Source organism: Monodelphis domestica, chromosome 2 (assembly GCF_027887165.1).
Source record: "Monodelphis domestica isolate mMonDom1 chromosome 2, mMonDom1.pri, whole genome shotgun sequence".
Taxonomy (NCBI): Eukaryota; Metazoa; Chordata; class Mammalia; order Didelphimorphia; family Didelphidae; genus Monodelphis; species Monodelphis domestica.
In genome coordinates, this window is record NC_077228.1 from 510,144,741 (window position 1) to 510,158,657 (window position 13,917).

General features: G+C 48.7%; 1 protein-coding gene across 1 annotated transcript; it reads left to right on the plus strand.

The window, feature by feature from the left end:
- The first annotated feature begins 978 nt into the window (after positions 1–978).
- Positions 979–13,917, plus strand: RFLNB (refilin B). The gene is made up of 3 exons (XM_056819596.1): positions 979–1,492; positions 6,475–6,584; positions 9,571–13,917. Exons 1-3 carry the CDS (start codon positions 1,280–1,282, stop codon positions 9,899–9,901), a joined length of 654 nt encoding a protein of 217 aa, XP_056675574.1. The 5' UTR covers positions 979–1,279; the 3' UTR covers positions 9,902–13,917.

Sequence of the window (13,917 nt, forward strand, 5' to 3'; positions counted from 1 at the left end):
AGGAAGGAAGGAAGGAAGGAAGGAAGGAAGGAAGGAAGGAAGGAAGGGAGGAAGGGAGGAAGGGAGGAAGGAAGGAAAGGGAGGGAGGGGGAGAGAGAGAGAGAGAAGAAAATGAAAGAAAGAAAAAGAAAGACTTTCCCCAAATAGGAGTTTAGGCACACATGCAGTACATTAGACATTAATAATTTCCAGTTCTTTCTTTTCCTCCGAGTAGAAGGCATTTGACTCCTCCATCCCCAACCAGAATGAACTTGGCCAGTAGATGTCCGATCCCATCCCCCGCCGCCCCCACACACGGAGGCACACTACACTACCCGCCCCTGTCCTGCAGCTTGCAGACACATCTGTCAGCAGACATTAGCACTTCCCAGATCTAGGCCGCCTGGTGACAGGCCCTCATGGGTCTGATGGGCAAAGCCCTGGTTCATGTCAGAGCAGGACGCTTTGGCCAACCAAGGAAGCTGGCCCAGACCTATGCCAATGCCAGTGACAGTGGGGGCTCGGCTTCCCGGGTGAGGGCTGTTCTCCTGCCACCCAAGCAGGTTCGGTTCCTCCGGCTTCCCTCCTCCCTTGAAGTCACGTCCTCCCTGCGTGTCCTCCGCTCCCAAGCCACGCGGGCGCCTGAACCCGAAGTTCTGCCAAACGTGCCCTCGAGGGGAGCTGCGAGGCGGGAGGAGAAAGACCAAAGGGAGGACTGCCGAGGACCTGACGCCCGTGGGGCGGGCTGGGCAGCTCCTTGGGTCCTCCGGGGGTTTGCCCCCAGCAGGAGGAAGGAGTGGGAGGAGGGACAAGGCGGAGCGGGCAGCGGAGGAGTCCTGGCGGAGAGAAGACAGCGGGGAGGACCAGCGCCGAGCCCCGGGCCCTCCCTCCAATCAGCTGGGGCCGGAGGCGGTGTCGGCGGCGGCGGTGCCCGCCCCGCTCTGGAGCCGGAGGAGGAGCGCAGCGGCCTCTGGCGCTGGACAGGGCGGCCAGTGAGCGCCCAGGCAGGAGCCCCGGGAGACGAGACAAACAAGCCACCAGTGCCGCCGCCGCCACCGCTGCCGCCTCCTCGTCGAGCTCCCGTACGGCCCCGCGGGGTCAGGCAGGGCCGGTCAGCTGCCCGGGAGTGCCCGGTGCCCCGCCCCGCCCGGCTCCCCGCCCCTCGTTCCCCCGCGCCGCGGGCGGGCGGGCGGAGGGTTGGCCGGCGGCGGGGGCCAGAGGAAGTGACTGCAGGTGGTTGAGTGGAGGGCGTTTGGGCGCGGAGCTCTGTCCGGCGTCGGGTCCCCCTCCGGTCCTCACCATGGTGGGCCGGCTCAGCCTGCAGGATGTCCCCGAACTGCTGGACATGAAGAAGAAGGGGGACGGGGTACTGGATAGCCCGGACTCTGGGCTGCCCCCGAGCCCCAGCCCCAGCCACTGGCTGCTGGCCCCGGGCGGCGGCGGAGGCGCCGAGCGGGGGTTGGCCCCAGGACTGCCGGAGCCCGACTCAGCAGCACCCGGCCCTACGGCCTCGGTGAGTGGCACCTCAGACACGGGGGGCGGAGAGAGAGACGGGGGTGGGGAGGACACCGCCCGGACGGGGCTGCGTTGCGCCCCGCGCCGGATCCGGGAGGCGCCGAAGACCCCTCACCATCCGGCGGGTGCTCGGGGAGGCCGGCCCAGCGGCGGAGATCCTCCGGGATGCCAGGGGCCGGGATGGGGGGGGGCGCAGTGCCCGCAGCGCAGCCCCGTCTGGATCCGACCCACACCTCGAACTTGTGGTTAGCTGAACGCCGCGGCGGCGGCTGGAAAATTGTCACCGTGTAAGGGGAGGGAGAGAGCCCGAGCGACAGCCGGGAGAGACAGACACAGACCAGGCAGAAGAGACGGGAGACCCCGATGGCAGAGCAGCCTGCGGCTTTGCCCGTCCCACCTCGACGGAGCTTGTTAGCTCCCTCCTAAGCAGGGCTCTCGCCATTCGAAGTTAGTCGTGCCCCATCCTCTGCCAAGTTGGAGCCCGGAGCCCCTGCATCCCGGAAAGAGGGGCCCGGGGGCTTCGCTGAGACTCCCTGGGTTGTGGCAGGGGCTGCTGGGGCAGTTGGGTTCCCTCCGGCTTGTGCTAAAGCTCTCACTCTCCACGCCCCGGGAACGGTTTGTTCTTTGCTAAGGCTAGCTTGGGCTTGGTGGGTGGCAGGTCTTGTGTGACCCGGGAGGAGTGAAGGGGAACAGCCCCCCTAACTAACGCCTACAAACGTTCTATTTAATGAGACCGCCAAGGCTTGGGGCAACGAAGGGAGCTTTTTAGGAGTCTTTAAGAACTGGGTTTAAGTGGGACTTTTGGAACATCTTGGCTGGGTGACCTTGGGGCTAGTCACTGCACCTTTAGTGGTCCAGGGAACTCCAAACCTAGGCAGAGTGGAGAAAACACGCTCCAGGCACGGAGGGACTTTGGTCCAAATTCTCCTTCCGACACTATCTTCGGGATGCTGGGTAAATCCCCTGGTTTCCTCCTTTTATAATGAGAGGACTGGACTGAATGCCCTTTGGAGTCCCTTCCAGCTCACTGTTAATGGGCGTTTGATCCTAGAGAGGGTTGGTGGCTGGCCTTGGTAAAGGGAATTTACTCACTGGAAGTTCTGCCCTCTCCCACCCCAGAACATCTCCATAGATGGCCTGGAATATTTCTGCACCTCCGCCCCAAATGCAGAAGTTGCCTTTATTTCCTGCTGAAAGGAAGGCTTCCCTCTGCCTAAATGCACCCCCCCCCCAGGCTCAGTTCACTGAGTTCCCTTCAAAGAAATGAATGCCGGCGCCAGCTGCCCCCCTTCCCTCCTGGCTTGGAGGTAGACTAGCCTTTGTGTTCCGTTAAAGATGGAGCCCAAACCTTGTTTCCCGTCAGCAGATTTCTGCTGCTGGGTGCCTTTCCTTACCCAAATGAGGGTCAGTTTGGATCAAGCCAAAGAAGCGCCTGTCCTGGACCGCTGACCCATGCATGGCAGCCGGCTCTTTCTTGGGGTGCTCAAGGTGGTGATTCAGGCTGGCACAGAATTTTGAAAGGGTGGCACAAAAGCCTTTTATCCTAGTGCCCCTTATTCTGCATGCCTAGATGGGGAGAAGTCTGCCCTGAAAGATGCTCCTGGGGACTGGCTGCTCACAGGTAGAGGAGGCCATCTAATGCTCTGGGGTTGGGGAGGGTTGCCCCGTGGCCTCAGACAGATCAATGTGCTGCCTAGAGTGGGCATTCAGTAAAATGGAGAAGGCAGGCCCCCGGGAGCCAAGCGCTTGGCTCCAGACCCATCCTACCCTCTGGAATCACTCAACAAACAAAAATGGCCACATTCCCCAGTTGACCAGAGCTTTATGCAAGGGCCAGGCTGCCCCCTTGCTACTACCAGCTTCCTACATTCTCCAGACCACCAGCTCCAGGAAACCTGAGCCTGGAGGCTCTCAGGTCCTCCTCCCTTTCCCCCATGTTTCATTATTGTCTGGCACCATCTCCACCCCAGACCCTTCTTAGTACATCCAGCATCTTCACCCACTTGACACCATCTGCTTCCTGCCCTGGTTGGTTGATTTAAGGCTCCCTAAGTTAGCTTTCTGTTCTGTCTCTGCTTGAGTGCCCCGGCCAGCCTGGACGTGACAAACCTGGGGACTCTGTTGTCCCAGCCTTGAACCCCAGCCCAAACCCAGCTCTTCCTCTGGTAAGACAAAGGAAATCTCAAATCACAGAATGTGCAGAAGCACTTGGGCTGGGGGGACCCAACCAAAAAAAAAATACCAAACAAACAAGAAAAAGCTGCTCTAAACTCCAGCCTCCTACTTCTTCATCCCACTTCAGTGTCAGCCGGAATCATGGCCTCCAGCTCCCCACCCCAAGAAAGGGAGGGCTGCTATGGGTCAGTGGGCTAAGAAAGGCATGATCAAAACCAACATGCATTTTGGGTAAGTAAAGACACCTCACTGCAAAAAGCAGGGCTGAGCTTTAGAGCCTGAAGGGACCTCAGGGGAAGCTAGAAGCTCCAACCTCTTCCTTTAACAAAAGAGGGCTCTGAGTCCAAAAAGGGTAAGGGACTTGACCAAGGTAACTCAGGTAGTAAGTGGCAGAGTGTGGGAAATTGGAACTCGGATCCTGGGACTCAAAGCTCAGCCCTCTTTCTCCCATAACCTGCTAGATAGTTTTAGTGATCAATGGAGAGCTAATGGAAATAAGCCTGACATAATGTGTGTTCAATTTAAACACTTAACAGGAAAACTTTGTTTGCATCTCAGTTTTTTTTTTTAATGACTACTCTGTGGGTTAGTGGAGCTCAGTGAGCCATCTAAAGAGGGAGGGAAGGTTTGGAGTATCCACCTGACTTCAGTGGAATTTAAAAAGGGATCAGTACCATTGGTTAACAGCATCACTCAAAAACAAAATCCACTTAAGTTCTCTCTTAGTATCAATTGGTTCCAAGGCAAAAGAGCAGATTAGGGATAGGCAATTGGGGTTAAGTGACTTGTCCAGGGTCACACAATTAGATCTGAAGTCAAATTTGAACCCAGGTTTTCCTAATCCAGGCCTGACACTATCCACTGAGCAACCCAGCTGTCCCCTAAACAGCATCTTAATTTCAATGCTTTTTGTTAATGATTCTCAATCCAGTAGTTCACTCTCTTGTTTTAGTAAATAAAACCTAGCAAGCAGAACTGAATTTCTTTTGGATGTCTCCTGATCCCAAAGGGTCATAAGGCTCTCATTCAGTGCCAGCAAAGGAGATGGAGATGGATTTGCAGTGCTAGGGTGGGTTGAATTTATATTCCACAGCCCCCCCCCCCCAGGACACTTTCATACAACAGTTTTCTTAAAGTATGTGTCGAATATAGCACTACTGGGGCAGCTAGGTGGATCAGTGGATAGAGCAACAGGCCTAGACATGGGAGGTTCTGGGTTCAAATCTGGATTCATACCTAGTTGGGTGACTCTGGGCAAGTGACTTAACCCCCATTGCCTAGCCCTTACCGCTCTTCTGCCTTGGAACCAGTACACAGTATTGATTCTAAGATGGAAGGGAAAGGTTAAAAAAAATGATAAAGCACTTGCACTGGTGTGTGTCCTGCTGACTCCCCTATTTCTTGTCAAAGTGGGGTGGTTGTCTCTACTTAATAACTGGGATTCTGGGGATTTGGGCCCTGTTGAGGATGTGGCTGCTACCCTCCTGCTGTTTATAGCTTGCTCAATGAGAAGGGCGGCTCTTGAAAAAGGGATGGTTTCATTGCATCACCTAGCTTAAGCTTGTTTTCTCATCAAGGCACCTTATCAGCAGGAAGGGTCCCTTCCTGCCTGTTCTTGGGGAAGTTAAAGGGTGACTGTCTTTGGGGGAGGGGACAGAGACATAAGAAACCAAGAGAAGATCCAGGGGCTTCTTCAGCTTCCATAGTGTAGGGCACTGAAGGACTGCTTCAGTACCATGGACTCCCAGTTTGCAACCTCCTGGGTTGCAGATCTCCCAGGCACTGGAAAACTGGGCTCACTGTTCCATGTTGAAGATATTTGCTTGGACTGAGTTGATACCAAGAAGAGAAAAACAACAAATAACTTTCTAACAATTAAAACCATTCAAAAATAGAATAAGCCACCTGGTAAGGTAATGAGCTCTCCCTTACTAAAGGTATTCAAACAGAAACCAGATATTGTGGAAGAGAATCATGGTCAGGTATAGTTTGGACTAGAGCCCTGAATCAGTCTTTCTTTCTTCTTTCTTTCTTTCTTTCTTTCTTTCTTTCTTTCTTTTCTTTCTTTCTTTCTTTCTTTCTTTCTTTCTTTCTTTCTTTCTTTCTTTCTTTCTTTCTTTCTTCCTTCCTTCCTTCCTTCCTTCCTTCCTTCCTTCCTTCCTTCCTTCCTTCCTTCCTTCCTTCCTTCCTTCCTTCCTTCCTTCCTTCCTTCCTTCCTTCCTTCCTTCCTTCCTTCCTTCCTTCCTTCCTTCCTTCCTTCCTTCCTTCCTTCCTTCCTTCCTTCCTTCCTTCCTTTCATCTTCCTCTCCCCTCTCCTTCTTTCTCCCTTTTTTTAAACTCTTACCTTCCATCTCAGAATCAATACTGTGTATTGGTTTCAAGGCAGAAGAGTGGTAAGGGCTAGACAATGGGGATTAAATGACTTGGCCAGGATCATACAGCTGGGAAGTGTCTGTGGCCAGATTTAAGCCCAGGTCCTCTCACCTCTAGGCCTGGCACTGTATCCATTGTGCCACCTAACTGCCCCCAAACTTGTTTTTTAAAAAAATATTTTGATAACTTCATTACAATACAGTCAATTTCCTTTGTAATTCTATGTATTTTATTTGATATATTTAAAAATATGATGCTGGGAAAAGAAGGGGTCCCTGGACTTCACCAGTCTGCCTGCTAAGGAGTCCAGGGCACCAGAAAAATTAAGAATCCTCTGGTTAAGAAGCAGATGGCCTCTAAAGTCCCTTCAAGTTGTAAATTCTAGGGTTCTCTCTGCATTCTGGTTATAACTACTGTGTGTTCTTCTTTCAGAATTCTGTCTTTCTACCCAATCCCTTGGGGCCTGGCTGCCCTCCAAGGTTGTGCCCTCTGTCTTTTGGTGAAGGAGTTGAGTTTGACCCCCTGCCTCCAAAGGAAATAAGGTAAATGTGTCTAATGTTCTCTCCCTCCCTCCCTTCCTTTCTTCCTTTCTTCCTTCCTTCCTTCCTTCCTTCCTTCCTTCCTTCCTTCCTTCCTTCCTTTCTTCCTTCTTTCCTTCCTTCCTTCCTTCCTTCCTTCCTTCTTTCCTTCCTTCCTTCCTTCCTTCCTTCCTTCCTTCCTTCCTTCCTTCCTTCCTTCCTTCCTTCCTTCCTTCCTTCCTTCCTTCCTTCCTTTCTTTCTTTCTTTCTTTCTTTCTTTCTTTCTTTCTTTCTTTCTTTCTTTCTTTCTTTCTTTCTTTCTTTCTTTCTTTCTTTCTTTCTTTCTTTCTTTCTTTCTTTCTTTCTTTCTTTCTTCTTTCTTTCTTTCTTCCTTTCTTTCTTCCTTTCTTTCTCTTTCTTTCTTCCTTTCTTTCTCTTTCTTTCTTCCTTTCTTCCTTTCTTCCTTTCTTTCTTTCTTCCTTTCTTTCCTTTCTTTCTTTCCTTTCTTCCTCCCTTTACCCCCCCCCTTCTCTCTTCTCCCTCTCCCTCTCCCTCCCCTTCTGTCTTAGAATCAATACTATCAATACTGTGTATTGCTTTCAAGGTAGAGTAGTGAGATCTAAGCAATGGAGGTTACAGGACTTACCCAGGATCACATAGCTAGAAAGTATCTAAGATCAAATTTGAACCCAGGACTTCACATCTCAAGGCCTGGCTCTCTGAGCCATTTAGCTGCCCCCCCCCCCCCCACCCCAAATGTTCTTTCTGCTTTGGAAACTGCTTCTCTATCTTTTCCAGAGAATACTCTTTTTTTTTTTTTAGCTAGGATAAGGAGTATGGTTAGGAGCAGAAAGGGTACATTATATTTATTCCTCTTAGAGAATGTCAGTATGCAGATGGCTTTGTTCTCCTTTCCTGAGGCAGCTGGCAGTGCAATGGATAGAGTGCTGGGCCTGGAGTTAGGAAGACCTGAGTTAAAATCTAGCTTCAGACACTTATTAGCTGTATGTCCCTGGGCAAGTCACTTAACCTCTGTTTGCTTCAGCTTCCTCATCTGTAAAATGGGGATACCAATTATACTTACCTTCCAGAGTTGTTATGGAGGTCAAATGAAATCATATTTGTAAAAAGCATTTAACATGATGCCTGGCATACAGTAGGCACAGTATAAGTGCTTTTTCCCTTCCTCCCTTCCTTTTTGAGGATGATTTGGGGAAAAGGTTAACCTGAAAGTTGGGTAAGAGGAACCTTATTAAAGGAAAGTGTGTTCTACTTTGACTAGTTCCTAATCTCCTAGCTAGAGTTTCTGTTGGATCAGCACAGGGACCTCCCATGTGGAAAAAAATTTTTTTTCAATTGTGTCTTCATGCTTCATTCCATGGTGTGTAATTTTCTTGGCATGCAGAGTCACGAACTTTGATCTTGAACAACATGAGCACTTGAGCTCCTCGGTTTTTAGCCCCAGATGGCACTACGTACCCGCTTGCCCAGGGAGAATAACACTCCATATCCAAAATGTAGACAAGAATGCTAATTTACCATATGGATGCCTGCTTGGGGAAAGCGAGGCTGCAGCTCTGCGACCCTTGGCACCTGTTTCTTATGTATTTAGGAGGCTGCAGCAGTACACTGACTTTCCAGTGTTTCTGCATTCTTCCTGAAACAAATTTACAAGGAGTTAAAAATCAAATAACTTAAGACTTTTTCTTCTTTCTCTTCTTTCTCTCTTCCTCTTTCCTTTGTTTATTGCTCTCTACTTTTTCTCCTTCCCTCATTTTCTTTCTTCTTTTTCTTTCTTACCTTAATCTATATTTCTTAAAAAAAAAAAAAACTTATCTTCTGACTTAGAATTGATACTAAGTATCAGTTCCAAGGCAGAAGAACGGTAAAGGGTAGGAAATGAAAGTTAAGTGATTTGTCCAGGGTCACTCCACTAAGAAGTATCTGAGGTCACATTTGAACTTAGGACCTCCTATCCTGCCCCTTACCTTAATATTTTTTCCCTTCCTCTCTTCCTTCTTTCCTCCCACCTTCCTTCCTCTCCCCCCCTCCCTTCTCTCTCTCTTTCTCTTTCTTCCTCTCCATTCCTTCTCTTTCTCTGTCTCTCTCTCTTCCTGTCTCTTTCCTTCCTTCCTCTCTCTCTCTTCTTCTACCTTCCTCCCTTCCTTCTCTCTCTGTCTCTCTTTCTTCCTGTCTCTCCCCTTCCTCTCTCCCTTCTTCTCTCTCTGTCTCTCTCCCTCCCTTCCTTTCTCTCTCTTCCTCTCCCTTCCTTCTCTCTCTCTCCCTTCCTTCCTCTCTCTCTCTTCCTATACCTCCCTCCCTTCCTTCTCTCTCTCTATCTCTTTCTCTTCCTGTCTCTCCCTTCCCTCCTCCCTCTCTGTCTCTCTCCCTTCCTCCCTCTCTCTTCCTCTACCTCCCTCCCTTCTCTCTCTGTCTCTCTTCCTGTCTCTCCCCTTCCTCTCTTCCTTCCTCTCTCTCTCTCTTCCTCTCCCTCCCTTCTCTCTATCTGTCTCCCTTCCTTCCTTTCTCTCTCTGCCTCTGTCTCTCCCCCTTCCTTTGTCTCTGCCTCTGTGCGTCTCTCTCTTTCCCTCCCTTTCCACAAACAGATTATGAAATGCTGAGGTTTGCACTGATCCTTTTAAGAAAAACCAGCTAAGTTGGATCACATTTACACATCAGGGTCAGATTTCAAGAACTTGGATGGTTAGAAATAGGGATTGCATGTAGTTCTCCATTAGCGTCCGAGAGGATGACAGCCTGTCTGAGGCCTCCTCCCTTTAGCATCTAATTCCAGGTCCATCCATGCAAGCGTATGAGCAAAGCTTGGGCTTCTGGGACAGAAATGCCAGAATCCCGCAGCTCTGCTGGATGGGGAACTGCCAGTGAGACACCCTGTAAAGCCGTGCCGTGTTCCCCGTCGGCGGAGCTCGAGCCAAGGGCTTTTTTATACCCCAGAACGGCCCCCGTCCGGCGGTCGGCTTCATGCTCTCTCGTATGTCCTGGCCTGCAGGTACACCTCCTCGGTGAAGTACGACTCGGAGAAACATTTCATCGACAACGTGTACATGCCGGTGGGCCTGGTGGTCTCCTCCTGCAGCCAGACCGTGGTCTGCATCCCAGGCTGCACCTGGCGTAACTACAAAGCCGAGCTCCGCTTCGAACCTCGGAACAAGGCCCTGCGATTTCTTAGCACCACCATCATCTACCCCAAGCACACCAAGACCGTCTACACCACCACCCTGGATTACAACTGCCGGAAATCCACAAGGCGGTTCTTGTCCAGTGTGGAACTGGAAGCCTCCGAGTGCCCAGCAAGTGATTACCTCCTGGATGAGTGCTGACTGAGACCTCTGCGGGTGATGTGATGGAGTCAGTCCTTCTGAGGGTGCCGCTCAGTTTTATTTTTCTAAGTGAAAATGGGCAATGCTTCTAGTGCCCAGGCATTTTGTTGTTGTTTTTAAACTCTGAAGCAGCCTCCTCTATCATTCTAGCTTCATGTGTCCAGCCTTGGCAAAATAGAGGGGAAAAAAGGAAAAAAAAACACCTCTGGCATCTTTGGTTACAATGGGAAATTGAGGTGAACTTTTTTCTTTTTAAAGGCATTTATTTCTCTTGGCTCCCAGTCACGTATCCCTGAAAGAATCAATCAACCCCCCCCCCCAAAAAAAAGGGAAGACCTGAGTAAAGGGAAAAGTGGAAAATACCCTTTAGCTACTCCTAGACAGGGAAGGCAGAGCTCGCTCGTGTGTGGTGGAATGGAAAAAAGTCTTCTGGTGGAAAGAGTGAGCTTCCCACTTTAAGCGACTCCTGTTGGAAGCGATGGTACTCATCGCCTACGTTGTCCCACCCATATGGGCTTCATCTGTGTAAACTGAGGTCTGTGAGTCATTTCTGTTTCACTCAGAATTCAGGCCTCCTTTCGGTTTGCTGAAGACTCTGCAATTTCCTTGATCTTTTTCAATGGGCGGCTGAAAAATCCCAGAAGTCTAAGAGGATGCTTCCACCGTGGCCGTCTTCCGAACGTTACAGAAAGCCGCTTGGAAATGTCATTAACCGATCCGAAGGGACGACCGAAAGTCTTTGGTTAACCATTCTGCTAGTCATGAGGAGAGCCTGTTGTGTTCTTCTCCGCGCGGGCCCTGGCGGCATGCCTTGCATCTCTGGAATCCTGCTAACACCACCACAGACTTGTGGAACTCCTCTGATCTGTACATTGGGGTTTCCAAATACTTTCCTAGTCTCCCTAAGGCAGACTATAGTTTGGCACATATTTCAGAGAAATGTCATTTTGAAGGCAGCTTTGACAGAATGCTTTTCAGATTTCTCCAAATCGATGCCCTTTGACTCACAACTGGAAACGCCTGGCATGGGTCACATCTGGGTAGTATTAGAAGGGAGATGCATAATCTCCCCCAGATAGTGTAAGTGGTATCCAGAGCAGAACCTGTAATGCCTAACAGGCAATCAGTGGCTTAAACTTGACCCCAGGTGGCAGAAGAAGAAAGAAAAAAATCCACCTTTGGGATCAGATTTAAATTCCAATCAGAGGAGGGCCGTCGACTAAACACCAGACTTTGTTCCTGTAGCAGGAGGTTTTGATTTTTGCTAAAAGGCAAGAGGGCCCTCCTGCATTCTTAGCATCAGCTGAGACCATCCCTAGAAAGAGCTTTGTTGGTTCCGAGAAATCAGCTAGGAGGAGATGACAGCATCTGCGAATGGGTCATCCATGCAGATCAATCCGTCCCTTCTCTTGGACCTCAGGGCTTCTCCTTCCAGGGTTCCCTTTCAGTATGAACCCCCTCAAATTCTGGCTTCTATTATCTTCCAAACCCCTGTTTCATATTAGGCAACCAGAGGTAGGAGAGAGAAGGAAACGGGCAAGTTATTGTACAAAAACTTGCATCAGAGCATTGAATTACAGCATGGATGGGTCTTGAGTAGCCCACAGGGGACAAGGACACATGTGTGGTCCTTCTTCTCAGGCTCAGGAGCTCCTCCAGCTAAGGTGGCCTCTCTGGGCCTCCCTAGAGCCCAAGTTTTTTATTTCTCTGTTGGGGTTAGGAAAGCAGAGAGGTTTGGGAAAAATCTAAGAGAATCTAAGGGGCTTGTTCAGGTAAGCTTTTTGAAACAAAGGAAGTGGGTGGTTTTTGTTGACTTCCTGTTAGAAGGAACAAAACACAAGCTATATACTCTTGAGTAAGGTTCTGACTGGTTCCATCACTACCATGCTATGTGAGGTTGAGCAAGCTTTTTGAGTTCTACAGGGATCAGTTTCCCCATTTTAAAAAGGATCAGATGATCCCGAGGGTGTCTTCCAGTTCTAAAATTCTTTTGACCCTCTTCTAAGAGGCATAGACTGTTGTAAACAGGAAATATGTCATACCTCTTTTCTGAGTAATTTGTGGTTACTTTTAATGGCATATTTTGGTTCAAAAAGCAGAAATGGTCAATGTTTGAAGAACCCAATAGCCATATGCAGTGATTTTTGTTCCCCTTAATCAGGTGTGTGCTACTAATTGTTTAACAACCTACCCTCCCTAAGGGGGAAAGCCTATACACTTTATAAGTTTAATCTACATTATTAACATTTTCTCCATCACTTCCTTAAGTCTAGGCAATCAACAAAATGTTGGCAAGCCCCGATTTGAAGCTTTTGCTGATTTCCCAAGGTATAAATGCTCATGCTAACAATTTAACAATGAACTAGTTAGAGCTGGCTCCAGCACACCCCTCTTCATGACAAAATTGCAGAGATAATCATTTACATTTGGAGACTGGGATGCTTTCAGAGCTAAATTGCCTGATGCTGCCTTAAAAATTATAACATGAATTGTTTTGTTTTCCTAAGTCTCTTTTGGACATACTGCCACCAGATAACTAATTCTGGATTAAATTATGTGATCCTGAATATGGCCACATGAAGCTGGGTACTTTTGGATCCCAGATTTTTTTGGATGCCCAGATTTAGCCAATTCATGGAGCTCCACTGCTCCATCGTTCATTGACTCTTTATGGGCAAATGTCAAAGAACTCAAATACCAGAATTAACATTAAGATCTCAGCTTTATAATATGGAAAAACAGTGGGAGGGGGACTACAATGTCATTGTAATATATAATTTGAGTTGCTTGTAAATGTGATGTAATTTAAAAGGAGAAGTGCCTTACATTCTTTGTTATTGTCGTATCTTGGTATTTAAGTTGGATTAAAATTACAGTATGAGACCATGCTCCTCCTCCCTGCCAAAAAACCTCATAGTATTGTTGACTGAGCAGGGAGAGCCTCATAGAGAGGAGAAATCACTCTTCTGGTCAAAAAACGATTTGATTTCACTTCTGAGAGCAGTCCTTGAGAGAGCACTGTTTAGGTCTGTATTGGTGAACCTATGGCACGCATGCCAGAGGGGTGCTTCTTCCTTCCCCCTCTCCACATGCCTGAGAACATTTCTCACATGCCCCACCCCTATACCCAGCAGCCCAATGGGAGCCCAACCTGTCTGGGGTAAGGGGGAAGCTCACATGCAACATGAGGATGCAGTTTGGGCACTCAGTCTCTAAAAGATTTGCCATCACTGGTTTAGGTGAACAAGTTAAGTTTCAGTAAGGTAGCAAGGTTGGGTGAGAAGCTGTAAGGGTGGTTGGAGAGAATGTGACATTAGAATGTGAGTGAGGGTATGTGAAGAAGTGATTGTGAAACTGTAGGAAAAGAGGAAAAGTGTGTATTCTTTTATTGGTAAGTTATTCACTGGAGAATCGACAAGATTTCTTCTAGTCTTTTCTTTTTTCCTTAATCTGATTTTCTGAAAGCAAATGAGAAAGGCAAGCTGATGGCCAGAAAGTTGGCCAGAAGCCTTACCTTTGAGGCAACCATGGCAAACTAGGAACATGTTCTTGTGGGAGCCAGGGCTGCCTCATTTGTCCTTCCTCAGATTCTTAGAACCCATTCCTTCCCAACTGCCTCTGCTCCATCTGATTTCTTTGTCTTGTGCTAATTCAAAGTGGTTTTGCCTCTATCTATTTGTTAAATGATAATGGCCCAATTTCTTTGTCTTGCATTGACTCAAAATGGTTTCATCTCTGTCTACTTGTTAAATGATGATGGGGAAGGGTTGCCAAGTTGCTACAAATGAGTGTGAAAATAGCCAAGAGTCATTAATTTGTAGCGATCGTATATGTTTTTAAACATTTCGAGGTGAGGGTTTGTTGAGCAATCTTCCCATAATGCAACCTTAGGAAACACAGAATATTGTTTCACAAAAGCTAGGGTTTGTTGTCTGTGGTATTCCTCTTCTCCCCTCTCCACCCCAGCCCCATTTGCTTGTTACTTTTTCATTTAACAATAAATTATCTGAAATACA